The sequence below is a fragment of the Myxocyprinus asiaticus genome, chromosome 49 (assembly GCF_019703515.2).
Source record: "Myxocyprinus asiaticus isolate MX2 ecotype Aquarium Trade chromosome 49, UBuf_Myxa_2, whole genome shotgun sequence".
Classification (NCBI taxonomy): Eukaryota; Metazoa; Chordata; class Actinopteri; order Cypriniformes; family Catostomidae; genus Myxocyprinus; species Myxocyprinus asiaticus.
Window position 1 is genome coordinate 19968238 of NC_059392.1, and position 18783 is coordinate 19987020.

Consider the following 18783-nt stretch of genomic DNA (forward strand, 5'->3'; position numbering starts at 1 on the left):
ACATCAACAGTGGTGCTATGACCATTTTGGCCAATTTGAACAGGTTGCAATGCAGCATTAGCCACATTTCCACTGTTGGGCCAAATTAGGGCATGCTAGTGCATGCCAGGACCAGCTGAGTTCCCACTGTCACTTCCAGGGCTTCACTGTGCCTTTCTGGGGCATCCTCTGGGCCAACTGCCAAACGCCTTTGGCCCACTGACTACCCTTGGGCCAAAGAAGGCCAACTGGGGATTGAGGCAGTGTCTATGTCAAAGGCAGAGTTTTGCTGAGTCAGGTCTCGCTTTCCACCAAGCAAAGACCAAAATAAGCAAACAAACAACAGCTTTAGTCTCCATCATGTTCATTTCGATGGCAAGCTAGTCTCCAGAGTCTGATACCACAACTTGAGCTTCGCGGGCAGGGTGTGTGATGTTGGAACCAGGGCTGCGTATTAAGGGCAGGTTTTAGAGCAACGCTGTGGGGCTACTGGCCCGATGGTGAGTACGCAGATCAATTTTGGTCTCGCGGCTGGAGGTCCGAGACTATTGGCCCCGGCTGACCAGTTGATAGCCTTGGCTTGCACTGACCTGATAGTGGAAATGCAGCTACTGACCATAACAGCCTCTTTTTCTTTCTCTCTCTCTTTCTTTCTCTGTTTTTTATTCTGGAGATGTCACTCCCAAAGACAGTAAGCACAGAGTGATAACTTCATACATTGCTGCAGTTAACTGCAGTCTAAATGTGGATAATCTAAAAGTTTGTTTAAAATATTAAGTATAATGTGTGTATTTAATTAAGCCTTTTGCAAATAATAAATATTTAACCAAGCTTAGCAAAATTCATAGCAAGCTTTCACAATATTTACTAAGGTATTCTAAGTGCTTTCATTGGCTGTTGTGAGTGGTTAGTAGAGTGCTCTGTGTATTCAGAAAGTTAACAGGGTCAATTCTGCTTTAATGCTGACTTAAGGCATATGAAGCAGTAATTGGTTTAGTGATGTGTGTTCTGTGAAGGTAATGTGTAGATTCAGTGTGAAAAAGAGTTCGGAGATTGACTCACCCCATTCCACTCCACACTGCCTTCATCTCCGGCGTCACTGCTGCAGTCGTACTTCACACTGGACAAGGATGCAGTGCTCCTCCGCCTTTCTCCATCTCTCTGAGGGTCCACTGATGCTCCCTGTCACAAACATCATATTTTTGTCAGACATACATCAGTGTATGTATGGTGGTTATATATGGAGGACCACAGCTGTCTAAATTAAAAATAAATAAATAAATACAGTGGCAAGAAAAAGTATGTGAACCCTTTAGAATTAGCTGGTTTTCTGCATTAACTGGTCATACAATGTGATCTCCTCTTCATAAAAGTCACAAGTATAGTCAAACACAATGTGCTTAAGATAACAAACGCACAAACAATTATAATCTTTCTTGTCTTTATTGAACACATCCCTTTAAACATTCACAGTGCTGTGGAAAAAGTAAGTTAACCCCTGGATTTAATAATTGCTCGATCCTCCTTTGGCAGCAATCACCTCAACAAAGTGTGTCCAGTTGCTGCGGATTAGACCTGCACAGCGTTCAGAAGGAACTTTGGACCATTCTTCCTTACAGAACTGCTTCAGCTCAGCCATATTCTTAGGATGTCTGGTGTGAACGGCTCTCTTGAGGTCATTCCACAGAATCTTTATTGAGTTAAGCTCTGGACACTCCAAAGGTGGATTTTCTTTTTTTTAAAGCCATTCTGTAGTGGATTTACTTTGATGTTTAGGATCATTGTCCTGCTGCATCACCCAACTTCTACTGAGCTTCAGCTGGCGCACAGCCACCCTGACATTACCCTGTAAGATAACTTGATAAACTTAGGAATTCATTTTTCCCTCTATGATGGCAAGTGGTCCAGGCCCCGAAGCAGCAAAGCAGCCCATTAATCATAATGCTCCCTCCACCGTACTTCACCATTGGGATGATGTTTTCACGCTGTTATGCGGTGCCCTTTTTACGCCATTCGTAGTGCTGCGTGTTCTTCCCAAATATTCAGCCTTAGTTTCATCAGTCCACAAAACATTTTCCCAATAGCATTGTGGAGTGTCAAGGTAATCTTTGACAAACTTCAGATGTGCAGCAATGTTTTAGTTGGAAAGCAGCAGCTTCCTTTTTGGTGTCCTGCCATGGACACCATGCCTGTTTAACGTTTTCCGTATAGAAGACTCATGAACAGAGATGTTAATCAGTTCCAATAATTCCTTCAAGTCCTTAGCTGTCACTCTAGGCTTCTTTTTTAATTCATTGAGCATTCTACGGTGTGCCCTTTGAGTCATCTTGGCTGGACAGCCACTTCTAGGAAGAATAGCCACTGTATTAAATCGTCTCCATTTATAGACAATTTGTCTTACTGTGCAGATGAATATTTAAGCTTTTCAAGCTATCTTTGTAACCCTTTCCAGCTTTATGCAAAGCAACAATTCTTGATCATAGATCTTCTGAGATCTTTTTTTTTTTGGAAGGCATGGTCCATGTCAGCAGATGCTTCTTGTGAATAGCTAATTTTGAATTTTTTAGTGCTTTTTATAAGTCAAAGTAGCTCTAACCCACACTTCCAATCTTGTTTAATTAACTGGATGCCAGGCTTGCCAACTCCTGACTCTAATTAGCTTTTGTTGATGTCATTAGCTTATGTCACATTTTCCAACCTACATTGTGAATATTTGAATGATGTATTCAATATTTACAAGAATGATACAATAATTTGTGTGTTATTAATTAAAACAGATTGTGTTTGTTCATTATGGTAACTTGGATGAAGAGCAAACTAGATTTTAAGACAAAATTGTAAATAAATGCAGGTAATTTCAAAGGGTCTTTTTCTTTCCACTGTATATTTGCTAAATAATTTATAAATTTGACATAAATGAGTATTTATATTTCCTGATTTAGTTATTTGATTTGATAATTTACTTATTTATTTCTATGTAAACTTTAAATTTCTTAATATATATATATATATATATATACACACACCGATCAGCCACAACATTAACCACCTGCCCTTCCTGCCGCCAAAACAGCCCCAATGCAGAAGCTATTCTGCTCACCACAATTGTACAGAGCGGTTATCTGAGTTCGAACAAGTCTGGCCATTCTCTGTTGACCTCTCTCATCAACAAGGCATTTCCGTCCACAGAACTGCCGCTCACTGGATGTTTTTTGTTTTTGGCACCATTCTGAGTAAATTCTAGAGACTGTTGTGTGTAAAAATCCCAGGAGATCAGCAGTTACAGAAATACTCAAACCAGCCCATCTGGCACCAACAATCATCCATGTGATTATCTAATCAGCCAATTGTGTGGCAGCACTGAAGTGCATAAAATCATGCAGATACATGTCAGGAGCTTCAGTTAATGTTCACATCAACCATCAGAATGGGGAAAACATTTGATCTCAGTGATTTGGAGTGTGGCATGATTGTTGGTGCCAGACGGGCTGGTTTGAGTATTTCTGTAACTGCTGATCTCCTGGGATTTTCACACACAACAGACTCTAGAATTTACTCAGAATGGTGCCAAAATAAATAAAAAAAAAACATCCAGTGAGCGGCAGTTCTGTGGACAGAAATGCCTTGTTGATGAGAGAGGTCAAAAGAGAATGGCCAGACTGGTTCAAACTGACAAAGTCTATAGTAACTCTACTGTATATTATTATTATTATATTATTTATAATATTTCTTATAAAATATAATTCGATTTTTTATTTATTTATTTTTTTAATAAATGTTAGTTATTTATTTCTGATGTTTATAAAATAGTTATTGCACAATATATATATATATATATATATATATATATATATATATATATATATATATATATATATATATATGGTTTTAAACAGTATTTAGACTGTCTCAAATTTTGGTAACAGGGTTACAAACATTGCAAACATAATAAAAATAAATGTAAAGTAAACCCACATTAAGTTTGAGCTCTTGAGCTTGACGATCAACATTTTCCAAACACCTCCTTTCACTGACCATTTGGTGAAAAACAACAACAAATTACTAAGAGTTTCAGGCCCTATTTTCCACCCTATTTATGGAAAGTGCATGTATGACAGTTATAGATGTTATCAAACCTGTCTGCGAGATCTCATGGCACACTCCTCAAGAGTCTCGGCCGCCTCCAGTTTCCCCTGCTTACGGTACAGAGCGCCCAGATTCCTCAGTGTGGTGTTTACTGTGGGACTATGTATAAACACACACACATACACCAGATTCTGTATATATTGTATATATATACATATATTACTATAATTTTAAGGGGAAACAAATGGTGGGTTTGCTTATGAAACCCTAATTTTCTCACCTGTTCACCCTGCAGGCTTTATACCAGCTGCCATATTCTCCATAATGATTGCCCTCCGACAGCTTTCCCTGAGAGCAAGAGTAAAGAGAGCACACAAGAGAAACAAATCATTTTTGGTTGCCAATCATTCAGACAGTTTGTAGTAATGAGTGCAGAAGAAACTGAGTTTGTTGTAAATACATCTATTAGCCTCTAAAATGAACATCTACAGTTAGTATCACTGTTTCTCTCTCTCACACACACTGTTACAAACCTACTTTGCTCTCTTCTCTCTCCTCAGCGTGCATCCAGATGGGTTTATTCTCAGCTGTAGACACACACATACAGACACACAGTCTTCTGTTTAGACAGTCTTGATTTACTGATGTATAAAACAGCAATAAAGTCATACAGTTCTGCTTATTTTGGAAGTAAACATAATAATGGGATCTCTATCAAACAGTGAACCTGAATCTTGTTTTGATGACAGTGGTGGATAATACCAAGTTACCACAGTTTTACATTAGTAACAATAAATAGTAACTATGGGATTGTCAATATGACACAATTAAGATTCTCTTTTGTTATTTTTTTCTTTCATTTTTGCTAGAATGTACACCATGGAAACGTTCATAAAAATGACAGGCTCACATAATAAAGGCAGCATGAAACGGTGAAGCTAACAAAAACTGTCAAGAACATGTTCGGGTCATATTTCAGGTGAAAAAATAAAATAAATAAGAAATTATAATTTTAGGTCTATTTTAGGACCAATTCTTAGCATTCTGACATTATTTAAATAAAATAATAATTAAGCATACCCTCCAGTCCACCCCACCCCCATTCCCCCACCACCTACGCCAAGTTTCAGTACTCTGTAATGTAATCTAATGTAAAGTATAATGCAAAACTACCATTAGACCAAAAATGAAAACAGTAAACTGTTATGCAGAAAAGTCTAATTCTAATTAATGTAATAAAAAATAATAATAATCATATCATTAAATTAGTATGCACCATGGTAGTATCTGTTGTACTGAACTTGAATTATGCAAAATATAATATCGTATTCCTTAATGTTATTTCTAATTTTTGATTTTGGAGTGAAATATAACCCGAAATTCACCTAAAAATAATGATAAAATTCAGGAGGAAAAACAATCACTCTCACGCTGATTTATTGAAATGAAGCGTGCAAAATCAACATAAAAATTATTCACAAAATTAAAAACAAAAAAGTCTGATCTGAAGAGATAGATCAATTTTCTCACACTGAAGAACAAAAAATGACTATGACTTAAAAAATGAAATGAAACCACAAATGACTGTTAACACAGATCAAAATAACAAATGCAGGTGAGGTGTAAAATCAAATAGTGAAAGTTATAAAACATAACAATAAAAAGAGGAAAAGCACAGATACAAACCATCTGTTTATTTGTTTGTAAACTCAAGTTCTCCTGCTTTCCCATTCATTTCTGAGACATTCATTTTGCTTGACACATATACTGTATACCAGCATATATACTATCCTAATTCTGCATCCATATTTGAGAGACAACATATTTGTCATCTTTACAGCAAAAGTACAAATAAATTATATACATGTATGGCAAGACAAATAATTGTAACATTGTTAACACTTTACAGTAAGATTTTCTATGTTAACATCAGTTAATGCAATAGTTAACATGAACGAATAATGAACAATACTTTTACAGCATTAATAAATCTTGGATAATGTTAATTTCTACATATACTAATACATTTTTTACATTAAAAGTTGTATATTTTATATGTTAACATCAGTTAATGCAGTAGTTCACATGACTGAACTATGAACAATACGTTTATAGCATTAATTAATATTGGTTAAGGTTCATTTTTTCCCATATACAAAGGTATTTTTTGCATTAAAAGTTTTTTTGGGGGATTTTCTCCCCAATTTGGAATGCCCAATTCCCAATGTGCTCTAAGTCCTCGTGGTGGCGCAGTGACTTGTCTCAATCCGGGTGGAAAAGGACAAATCTCAGTTGCCTCCACGTCTGAGACCGTCAATCCGTGCATCTTATCACGTGGCTTGTTGAGCACGTTACCGCGGAGACGCGCGTGGAGGCTTCACGCTATTCCCCGCGGCATCCACAAACAACTCACCACACGCCCTTCCGAGAGTGAGAACCACATTATAGCGACCACGAGGAGGTTACCCCATGTGACTCTATCCTCCCTAGCAACTGGGCTAATTGGTTGCTTAGGAGACCTAGTGCGTGTGGAGGCTTCATGCTATTCTTTGCGGCATCCACGCACAACTCACCACGCATCCCACTGAGAGCGAACCAAATTATAGCCACCACGAGGAGGTTACCCCATGTGACTCTACCCTCCCTAGCAACCGGGCCAATTGGTTGCTTAGGAAGCCTGACTGGAGTCGCTCAGCACGCCCTGGATTCAAACTTGCGACTCCAGGTGTGGTAGTCAGCGTCTTTACTTGCTGAGCTACCCAGGCCCTGTATATTTTATATGTTAACATAAGTTAACGCAATAGTTAACATGAACAAACAATGAACAATACTTTTACAGCATTTATTACTCTTGGTTAATGTTAATTTCTACATATACTAATATTATTATTTTTTTATATTAAATGTTGTTAACGTTATATGTTAACATCAGTTAACGCATTATGAATGTGAACTAACAATTGACAATAGTATATTTATAAATTAGCATAAAAAATAAAAAAAACTGTTCATTATTAGTTCATGATATCTAATCTTATTGTAAAGTGTTACCGTAACATTAAGTCCTAAAACCCTGACGTCTTGTCTGGGAAGTGTGAATCAATTCTATATTTTCATTGTTACTTAAAATATGTTTTATTATTTGTGATTTCACTGTTGATGTCTACGTTTGCTCCATGGCTGGCACTGTTTGGTTGTAAACCAGATGTCAGGTGTGTGGAGGGGTCATGATATCAAAGGTTAGGAATCGGCTGGTGAGGTCACAAGAGTTCAGTTTTAAAACATTGTAGAGAGGGAAAAAGAAAAACGTTTGTAAGAATGCAGCATGCAGTCAGTCAGCTAACGGTAAAGTGGCTTAATCAAGAAATGATCGTACCATCAACAGATCCAAACTCTTTCTCATGGGCACGTGTCAAAATCTCTTTGTACAGGATCTCTGCTTCCTTGTACTTGCCCTGTTTCAGATAGCACGACGCCTGCAGGAAAACAAATGCAAATAAATCTCTTAATTTTGAGTTGTCTTGGGCTCAGGGCAAAAATGCCTCAGAAAGTGACCAAATTTCCCCAAATATTTAAAATATGGGGCAAAAATGTATATATATATATATTTTTCATTCTATTCTATTCTAGGCCTATGGATTTAGAGACAGTAGTGACTTTATCAATTAATTATTTCAATTGAAGTATTTGACATAAATGGACAACACTCTTTGTGTTTTATGTTATGCTCTCATAAAGCTAAAGAATGCCCCTGAATACCATCCCTAGGCTGCAGATATGGCCCTTTAATAAAAAATGTAATTTTTGACACTGGTGTAAACAAATATTGTTGGTGGATTCAGGTTGAGGGTTAAATATATTCACCAGGTTGTTTTTGGTCTTTGCGACATTGGGATCATCAGGTCCAAGTCTTTTCTCGTAGATATCTAAAGCTCTGCAGTAATAATACTCCACCTCCTCATACTTCCCCTGATTCTGACACAGCAGTGCTAAATTATTCAGCTGCTTGGCCACGTCTGGATGATCCCGCCCCAACACCTGAGCATTGAGGGTAAGACAGGGGAGAAAACATTCACTGGGATAGGTCTAGAGACAAAAAATGTCAGATGTGTATTAAAATATTATGCTAATCAAATGACAAAACGGTCTCTTTGTACAATCTTCTATGATACAATCATAAAGTTTGAAAAACAAGAACTTTATAAATTCTGTAAATATATATTAGGGCAGTTGTGACATACTTTCCCTATCCCTTCATAAAAAGATATTAAAACATTTTAAAATGGAATATTTTACTTTTAAAATATTTATTTTAAAATATTAAAATACATAAAAATAAGTACTAGCACAGTTTTAACTTAAACATTAAAGTATCAATTTAATCTGTCCTGCGGTGTGACATGCTTAACTCAGTGTTGGGTAAATTACTCAAAAAAGTAATCCACTACAAATGACTAATTATGTATTTACATATTTTTTCGTTATATTTAATTAATTATATAATTAATCAGATTACCCAACTCATTACTTCATGGGAAATGTAATCACATTACTAATCACTTTACTTTTAACTTTTCACAGAAACATCATTTATGTTTTTTTTTTTTTTCCACCCAATTTGGAATGCCCAATTCCCAGTGCGCTTTTAAGTCCTCATGGTCACGTAGTGATTCGCCTCAATCCGGTGGCAGAGGATGAATCCCAGTTGCCTCCGCGTCTGAGACCGTCAACCCGCGCATCTTATCACGTGGCTTGTGGAGCGCGTTGCCACGGAGACATAGCGCGTGTGGAGGTTTCACGCCATCCACCGCGGCATCCGCGCTCAACTCACCACGCGCCCCACCGAGAACGAACCACATTATAGCGACCACGAGGAGGTTACCCCATGTGACTCTACCCACCCTAGCAACCGGGCCAATTTGGTTGCTTAGGAGACCTGGCTGGAGTCACTCAGCACACCCTGGTAGCGAACTAGTGAACTCCAGGGGTGGTAGCCAGCGTCTTTTACCACTGACATAATTTATGTTTTTAATGTATTCCACATATATAATATTAATTTTGAAATATGTGTAACCCAATTAATGCACTTAAAAGAAATGAGTTTAAGGGAATATTCCGGGTTCAATCCCAACCTCTTCAACTCTGGAGCATTTTTTGGGCTGCCGCCTGCAATTTTTCACACTCATATTTAAAAGCTCACCATTTACACTTACTGTGGACTAATTGGAAAAATTGCTCTAACTTTTTCAGAACTCCCCCCATATAAAAAAAGGCTCAAATTATTCATAAATAATATTGTATATGTTTACAATCTTATGATGAATAGAATAATAATAAAAAAAATATTCCTAAATTTGTAAGCAATTCTGTAATTCTGGTTCTGTTCATGCCATCTTATTTTATTCCACTAGATGGAAGCAAGTACTAGAAAAACTAATTTTAACCCTTATCACCTTCCGTCACAAAATGCGGCGCTCTAACGGATTTCAGCCCTCACAGATGTGCTCGTCCATAGACATTCAGTCTAATTCTCAGTTCATGCACCGCTCCCATTGATTCATCAAATATCTCGGCCTCTGTGTGGATGAACCAAAGTTCTTTACAGTGTTTTTTTCTGTGTGCTCTAAACTACAAGTATTTTATTAACAAAAGAGTCACAGTGACTACAGTTTCTCTGGAAGTGACGATTTTGCTCTTTTGAACACATGGGATGGAAACACGGCTTTATTCGCATATTGTTTTTGCGATATATGGTTTTTCGCATATATTAAATTCACAACTTGGATGGAAACATAGCTACTGAAACCTCTTTATTTAGCTTTTTTTTAAAGAAAAGGAGAGGCGATCAACATTAATCAACATTATGCCACAAATGCTGTCGACTGAGCTTAACTTGCACTGAACCTGAAATATTCCTTTAACTGAAAGTCAGCAACTCAAATCTGATTACACAAATTTAAAACGTAATGTGTTACACAAATTTTTGACTACTTGAAAAAGTAATTAGATTACAGCAACTAATTACTTTGTAATCGGATTACATCCAAAACTGGCTAAACTCCATCTAAAACTAGTTTTAACTCCATTTTCAAATTGTATTGTAATAACTGTGTGTGCAGTTTCCAGGACTTCATATTAATTGATAGACTACATGGTATATCTGTACTGTAAATATTCTGATTTAAAATGAACTAGTGAAAACAAATAGTTGAGTATAAGTTGTACAAATGACCCTTATTTAAATATATATTGACAAAAAAAGTTCATGTCCATGTCCTTCGGTTAACTACCCATTAACTAACAGAAGTCAATATGCTGAAAATAATGTAGTTGCTGTTTTAATAAGTGTTCATTTAAGGGTGAGTATTTATGTTCCAGTACCATCTCTCTGATCTCCAGCGCTCTCTTACACAATGGTTCTGCTTCTTTGTATTTTCCTCTTTTCCCATACAGCACTGCCAGGTTGTTGAGGGTGGCTGCCACCTGCATTAGTAATATGGATGTGTGTAATTATAGTGCACTACAGACAGAAGATTAACTAGAGGAATACTGTGCTCATGTGGACTGTAGTCTCACGACTCTCAGACAATACGTCCACAGACTGTTTACGGATCATATTAATGGCCAAATAAAAAGCTGGTTAATTTTATGTTGCCAGCAAAATCATCATAAAAATATCAATATATCTGCCAGCCTCAGTCTCCAGAGGTTTATTATGTTTCTAATGTGAAGCAGACAAGAGTGGTTTTGTGTTACTTACAGCTGGATGATCTTTGCCCAGGGTCTTTTCTCTGATTGACAGGGCATCATTAAGGAGATGAGCCGCTTCCTTGTATTTATTCTGGTCCCTGAAAGAAAGAAAAATACCATATAGTCTTATTTCAGTCAGGCTTGTTTTTGTGGGCTTTACTTAGCAATTTCTATGTAATATGCTATACTCTTTTTGTTTAACCATGCAATTATTCCACTCTTGAAAGAACAAAAATTGTCAGTGACTTGCGCCATAAATGCCAAGGTTTAGGACGCTGCGTCAAGTTAAACTTTGTTTGAAACTTTGAAAAACACATTTCGAGACCTCTACATTTTGTTTGTGCTGTCTTTTCTTGGTAAGTGTGCTAACTGCCCCATGCTGACTGCTACTCGCAAAAACTTTGGTAAAAGAGTTGGTATTGAAGCTAGAATTGCTCCGATGGTGGGAAAATTCCTTATTAGGGATTTTATGCAGGAGGCATGATTAATTGCGTGATTTTTTTTTAATGCATTCTTTTTTTATATATATTTACTCCCAATGCATTAATGCGTTAAATCAACAGCCCTAAAGCAAAGATTAAGTACATTCGATGAGCACGCTCTGACAGAACCTTTTTGCATTGTCTATGCTAATTTTTGTCCTGTGAAATGTATGTAACAATGTGTTCAGTGGAGCTGTGAGTACTTTACTATTATTGGTAGCTAAAAGCATTGTCAAATTTGCCAAAATGTTAAATAAATGAACATACAAAGGGCAGGGGATGTGTAGGATTTTGTGAATGACGGGCGTTCCAATTATGTGGAAATCTGCAAAGATTCCTGCCGAGTTCTGCAGGCATGTTGACGTCCACGGACAGTGTTAACACATAGACACACACCTGTAGACAAGGGCCAGGATGTTGAGCATGGTGGCTACATCCGGATGGTCGTGTCCAGAGGTTTTCTCCAGATCCTCCAGAGCCTGTTTGCACAGCGGGACGGCCACCTCGTACCGGCCCTGAGACGCGTATTGTATCACCAGGTTGTGGAGTGTTCGGAGGCGGACGGGGATCTCGTACCCGCCCTGTTGCGCAGCTGCAACCGCAGCACTGTTGTGCTGGTGTGGGCCTGAAGGGGGCGACACAAAGAAACACTTTTAACGCGGAAAACATGGAATGCATTGTGTTACTGGATCTGTCCTAAATGCCAACCTCAGGACTTGTGGTACTCATTAATTGCACCATTTGGAACAGGGAAAATTCTTTGAGTCTGAGTCAAATTAAAATAAATAAAAAATAGATAAAGGGCATTTTCCACGAACAGGGTGCCCTTAAGTGTCACATTAATGTTTATAAAGCATTAGAATTATTAGATACATCAGATAAACTATGAATACTATTATCTAAGTAACTTAGTAAGACAAGTAGTTTCATATGAAATTAATTTTATTAAAAAACTATTTGTACAGTGGTGGCCAAAAATATTGGCATGCTTGATAAATAAGAGCAAAAATCTGCATTGTTTATCCTTTTGATCTTTCATTAAAAAAATACACAAAAATCTAACCTTTAATTGAAGTAAAACAATTGAAAGAGGGGAAATATCTCATTATTAAATAAATATTTTTCTCCAAAACACGTTAGCTACAATTATTGGCACCCCTAGAAATTCTTATGAGTAAAATATATCTGAAGTATATTCCTATGACGAGGGTGTGGCCAGGCCGTGATGGAGCACAGCCGGCGCTGAATCAGCTGATCAGCGGGAGAGCAAGATTAGGGGCAGCCGGAGGCGCCGGTTCGAGAGAGAGAGAAGCACGCGGCCGCGTTGTGTGTGTGTGTGTCCTTATGTTTCATGTTGGTTTATGTTGTCCATTAAACTTTATGTTGAATGTTCAGCCAGTTCCCGCCTCCTCCCTGCCTGACCTTTACCTGTTACAGTGGTGCCGAAACCCGGGAGGGAGGATGGAGGGGTCGCTGCCGGCTGCCGGGGGAGGAGCGAGCTGGCATTCGCCAGAGGGCGGAGGAGCGGTTGAGGACCGGGTGACAGCGCATCCGGGAGCCGGCGAGCAAGTTCTTCTCTCTCTCTCTCTCTCTCTCTCTCTCTCTCTCTCTCTCTCTGTGTCTCCGCTCCAGAGGTGGGGGGGCAGGTTAGTAAAACCGGTGGTGCCCCAGCCTGAATCGGGCGGGAGAGGAGTGTGACGAGGAAGAGGGCGTGGCCAGGCCGTGATGGAGCACGGCCCGCGCTGAATCAGCTGATCAGCGGGAGAGCGAGATAAGGGGCAGCCAGAGGCACCGGTTCAAGAGAGAGAGAAACGCACGCGGCCGTGTTGTGTGTGTGTCCTCATGTTGGTTTATGTTGTCCATTAAAATTTATGTTGCCTGTTCAGCCGGTTACCACCTCCTCCCTGCCCAACCTTTACCTGTTACAATTCCCATTCATATTTGACATTTTTTATGCACCTGGGTGACTAGGAACATGAAATTGTTCAGGCATGACTTCCTTTTTCACAGGGGTATAAATATGAGGTAACACACAGGTCAAATTCTCTTAATTATCAATCACAGTCAAATGCCCTGCCGATGTTCACTCTAGTTTTCACTCGACCACAATCGCATTCCTGCTTAGCAAGATGGGATTCAGAAGATAAATGTTTTTTTTTTTTTTTTTTTTGTGGCTTACTCGGAGTTTGTGCAGGAGTCAGTGTTGTGCTGGGAGCCGGATGTTTGCTGGATTCCATCTCTAAGATAATGTTACCTAGTGTTGCAGTTTGTTGTTGCTGCTGAATAGCGGAAGAGAAGCTACTGTCTGAGGCAATGCTCTCGGGAGCGCGCATAAACGTCACATCCTTTGGATTTTCTCGGCAAAAGCGACCCGCTCCCTTCGCATGAAAATCAGTCTACAGGCTTTAATAGGCAACTTAGGAAATCTGGGAAGGGCTAATTTTTTAGGCTGCATTACAAGCCGTTCACACATTGGCAAAAAACAAAACAAAAAAATATTACATTAAAATTGTTACATATTGCACCTTTAAGAGTGTAATATAGGATTACAGGCTCACTAATGTCACCAGTTGTCTTGTATTTAGGTAGGTATTCCAGGTATTCCAATCAATTTCTTCTAATAATCCCAGATAGGCTACAGCATATGTTTTTGTTTAATATTTCTTGATAATTAATCAGCACAGCTATACATTTTCTGATGGGTTATTTATGTGTGACGTCAGTTTGTAAATGCAGTGAGTTTATGCACCCATCTCTTGAATCTCTACAGACATCCCTTATCCTGTGTGAAAAGTAAACAGCACAGATGTTCGCAGTAATAATTAATCTACAGTCAGACATTTGTCCAGACAACTAATCACTTCCAAATAGGGCTTTACTTAATAGCATCATCTACTGTTGGATAGGTATGCCATCAGTCTGACTAGAAACGGATAAAACGTATCCCCTCCGGATACATTTAAAAAAATGAATGACCAGAGGGGGGATATCAAAAGCAGAGGCAGAGAAATCCCCCCATCCCCCCAGGCAAACTGTACCCTGGTCACAACACACAGTGCATTGGACCCTGCTGTGTATGGGGCTGCATAACCGCAGACCAGTCAGAGCGCACATGATAACACCTGTCCACTGTCAAAAGCGCCTACAATGGTCACGCAAGCATTGGAACTGGACCTTGGAGCAGTGGAAGAAGGTCGCCTTGTCCGATGAGTCCCGTATCCTTTAACATCACATGGACAGCAGTGTACGTGTGCGCCGTTTACCTGGGGAAGTGATGGCACCAGGATGCACTGTGGGAAAATGACAAGCCGGTGGAGGGAGTGTGATGCTCTAGGCAATGTTCTGCTGGGAAACCCTGGGCCAGTCATTCGTGTTGACATCAATTTGACATGTGCCACCTACCTAAACATCACTGCAGACCAGTTACACCCCTTCATGGCAATGGTATTCCCTGATGGCAGTGGCCTTTCAGCAGGATAATGCGCCCTGCCACACTGCACACATTGTTCGGGAATGGTTTGAGGAACATGATGAAGAGATCAAGGTGTTGCCCTGGTCTCCAAATTCCCCAGATCTCAATCCGACTGAGCATCTGTGGGATATGATGGACCAACAAGTCCGATCCACGGTGACTCCACTTCACAACTTAAAGGACTTGAAGGATCTACTGCTAATGTATTAGTGTCAGACACCACAGGACACCTTCAGGTGTCTTGTAGAGTCCATGCCTCGGCGCTGTTTTGGCAGGACGTGGAGGACCAACAGCATATTAGGCAGGTGGTCATAATGTTTTGGCTCATCTGTGTGTGTGTGTGTGTGTGTGTGTGTGTGTGTATACATATATATATATATATATATATATATATATATATATATATATGGCACTTCCTTACCCTGGTAGTCTTCATCATTGGGAAACAGATCATCAAGAGAATCTTTTGGAGTCTCTCCATTTTTCTCTTCCTAAACCAAAACCAAAGAACATTTTAAAAACAATTAAATTCTGTATAGTTTTTAATAATAATGAATATTTTACAGCTGTTGTAAACCAAGTGAATTTCACTCAGTAGCACCTCTGTCCAGGCATGAAAGTCTATAATGTCTTTAAATGTTAATGGCTCCATTAATTCAGGAAGCAACTACATGAAAACATCCCTTCATGAAATATTAATGATAAGCTGGAGGGAACTGCCATTTTAACTGATTCACTGTCATAAAATCCGCCCACCGCAGAAGAATAAAATGAAAAAAATATTGGTCTGAGGCAAAGGAGAGGAAATTCTGTCTGCCAGGGAATATAAGAGTGATTCATCACACAGTAACAGTATGCCACGTCTACTCTATAACATCTCCATCCACCCAATCCCAGTCATCCATCTACAAGGCAAATCAATTTTGCCTGTAAAAGGGACACAGAGAGAGAGAGACAGAGATGGAATGTATCCTAGAAAAGGTCAGGCTACCGCTGCAGAGAAAATCTATGCCAGACAATGTGGCTTTATCTTTAAAAGCATTTATTTTTTCCCCTGAGATCCACTTATGATGCTAGTCAAGGTATGTTCGTCGTAGGTCGTAATTTATTTTTAATGATGATTTTTCACCCTCTCTATGACCCTTACAATTAAACATGCACATATTTCTACTGTAAATGTAACTCAAAACTGTTAATCTTAGACAAAAAATCTTGTTACATTTAGACACAAAGACATTTAGAGGATCACTTTTGCCCTATTATGTCCAAAGAGGGCAATATAACAACAACAACAACAACAACACAAAAACATCATAACTCGGGAACCATTTAAAGAAAGTTGGAATTGGACATGCATCTTCTTTGGTTCAAGTGCTAACATGTGCTTAAAATACTGATTCGACAAATCAACGAAAATGTCCGTCAGCAGCTAATAAAATGTCAGCATCTATTAAATTGCATTGTGAATGGCCAATCATTATGATTGTAACACATTCAATGGAAAGGAGGAGGCGAGAACCGGCTTGACAATATAAATAATATTTTAATCAAGAACTGAACCAACAAGACACACACACACAGGTGTTGGGCAGCTGCCCGTAACTCTCTCTCTGTCGCACTGCTGTCTCCAGTCGCCCTTATCCCTCTCGGGCTTCATCAGCCTAATTAGGGGCTGGGTGTGCGGAATCACCCCTCCGCCCTGTCACATTCCTCCCTCGTTCTCTCAGGCCGGGGAGTCCCCGACATGACCTACCCCCCCACCCCCATCCCACCCCTTCCCCTGGGAATATATTATACTAAATAATATTTAAAAGAGAGGGAAAGGCCAACACGGAGCGGCAGCAGGAGAGAGAGAGAGAGAGAGAAAAAAAATAATTTACTCACCAGTTCTCTGATATGCTGTAGCCTGGTCCTCGGCCACTCCTCCACCCTCTAGAGGATGACAGCCGTGCCTCCCCGGGCGGATCGGAGGCAGTCCTTCGGCCCCTGGCGGACGGAACGCCCCGCCGCTTTCCGGTGGACGGAAGGGGTCTCCTCCGCCCCTGGCAGCGGCCCTGACCGCGCCAGGCGGTCAGTTAGAAGCCCCTCCTCCCCTCGCGGTCAATGGCCGTTCCTCCGCTCTCAGGCGGCCGGGCTCCTCCGTCCCCTGGCAGATGGCCACGGCTGCTCCTTTAGGATGGATGGTAGTGGCGAGGACTCTACTACAGTGCATCCCTCCTCCTTCCCGGGTTTCGGCACCAGTGTAACACATTCAATGGAAAGGAGGAGGCGAGAACCGGCTTGACAATGTAAATAATGATTTAATAATAAACTGAACCAAAAGACACACACACAGGTGTCGGGCAGCTGCCTGTAACTCTCTCTCCGTCACACTGCCGTCTCTGGTCGCCTTTATCCCTCTCGGGATTCATCAGCCTAATTAGGGGCCGGGTGTGCAGAATCACGACCCGGCCCCGCCCTCCACCTAGCCACAATGACATTTGGCGTTCACTTTCAGGTTGGCAAAATTAGGCTGTATACCAAATTTTGTGAGAATTGGTCACAAGGTGGTGCTATAATAAGCTAATTTACAATTTGCAAATAACCAGTGGATTTCAATTTCCGAGAGAAACATATTCTACCACTTATTTTTTCATTTTTTTTAAACCTACTTTTTTTTAAACTCTCCCTTTTAGCCATTGTGTGGTTTGCATGAAATTTGGTTTGTATTATCTAGAGATGTGCCTGAAGTTATAAAAATACGTTTTATGAAATTAATATTTAGAAGGAATGAACCGATATGTTTTAGTGTGGCCCATTATGACTAATTGTACTGCACACAATTGTGAGGGTAATATTCAAACATAAAAAAACTAAGTACACATAGACAACAGGAAATTGTGAGGGCACATGACAAATTTCATCAATTTCAGAAGCTAACGCTATAACTTAAGAAAATTCTAATTGTGCAACTGTGATAAAGCAGTTGAAATTTTACACCAAAACAACAGTGTCCACAGCATCCAGAGTTCTCAGACTGTGATGGATGTTTTTGTGATGGACAATTTTGCACCCCTAAAAGTTCCTTTTCTTTTTACGTCTGACATCACACTGCTGCACTGTTTTTTTTTTCCTCCCCTTTTCTCCCAAATTTGGCATGCCCAGTTCCCAATGCACTTTAGGTACTCGTGGTGGCGCAGTGACTCGCCTCAATCTGAGGTGGCAGAGGATGAATCTCAGTTGCCTCCATGTCTGAGACCGTAAATCCACGCATCTTATCAGTTGGCTTGTTGAGTGCATTACCGTGGAGACCTAGCACGTGTGGAGGCTTCACGCTATTCTCCACGGCATCCACACACAACTCACCACTCGCCCCACCGAGAGCGAGAACCACATTATAGCGACCACGAGGAGGTTAACCCAACGTGACTCTACCCACCCTAGCAACTGGGCCAATTGGTTGCTTAGGAAGCCTGACTGGAGTCACTCAGCACGCCCTGGATTCAAACTTGTGACTCCAGGTGTGGTAGTCAGCGTCTTTACTTGCTGAGCTACCCAGGCCCCTCTGCTGCACGGTGTTGAATGGCAGCACATTGTTGTCAGGTACTGAAATATGCAAAATGATGGTGTCGTCCCATTAAAAATTGCTAGTACCTCAGTACCTTTTCTGTACTGCTATATCATTTAATCCTGACATTTATATGAGACTCACAACTGGCGAGGCGCCATCGTCGTATTTCTTGAGCTGGTTCATAAACTCCAGATGTTTCTTCTCCTCTTCCAGCTGTGCAACGTTCTGCTCGCTATTCTGCAGTTTCTGCTGCGTGTTTGCCAACTCATCTCGCAGCCACTGGTTCTCCTGACACAGCCGCCGCACTTGAGCACGCAACTTCTGTTTCTCCGACTCCACCGCATTCAGGTGGTTGGACAGAGCCATCATCACCTGAATCAACACATATTAAACACATTATCTTTATTAAATATGATGTGAGCCATTTTTTTCAATGTTTGAAATTTTTTTTATATATCAGCTTA

General features: G+C 40.0%; 1 protein-coding gene across 2 annotated transcripts in view; it reads right to left on the minus strand.

The window, feature by feature from the left end:
* The window catches only part of LOC127438140 (kinesin light chain 1-like), a 51052-nt gene that overhangs the window by 23631 nt on the left and 8638 nt on the right, over window positions 1-18783 (minus strand). For both annotated transcript variants that reach the window (XM_051693476.1, XM_051693475.1), the window contains exons 3-13: window positions 18461-18691; window positions 15191-15260; window positions 11694-11922; window positions 10826-10913; window positions 10447-10548; window positions 7930-8103; window positions 7442-7541; window positions 4603-4652; window positions 4346-4413; window positions 4116-4224; window positions 1042-1161 (exon numbers count right to left, since the gene is read on the minus strand). In XM_051693476.1, coding sequence (XP_051549436.1) covers window positions 1042-1161; window positions 4116-4224; window positions 4346-4413; window positions 4603-4652; window positions 7442-7541; window positions 7930-8103; window positions 10447-10548; window positions 10826-10913; window positions 11694-11922; window positions 15191-15260; window positions 18461-18691 — 1341 coding nt within the window. The remainder of the gene's footprint in view (window positions 1-1041; window positions 1162-4115; window positions 4225-4345; window positions 4414-4602; window positions 4653-7441; window positions 7542-7929; window positions 8104-10446; window positions 10549-10825; window positions 10914-11693; window positions 11923-15190; window positions 15261-18460; window positions 18692-18783) is intronic.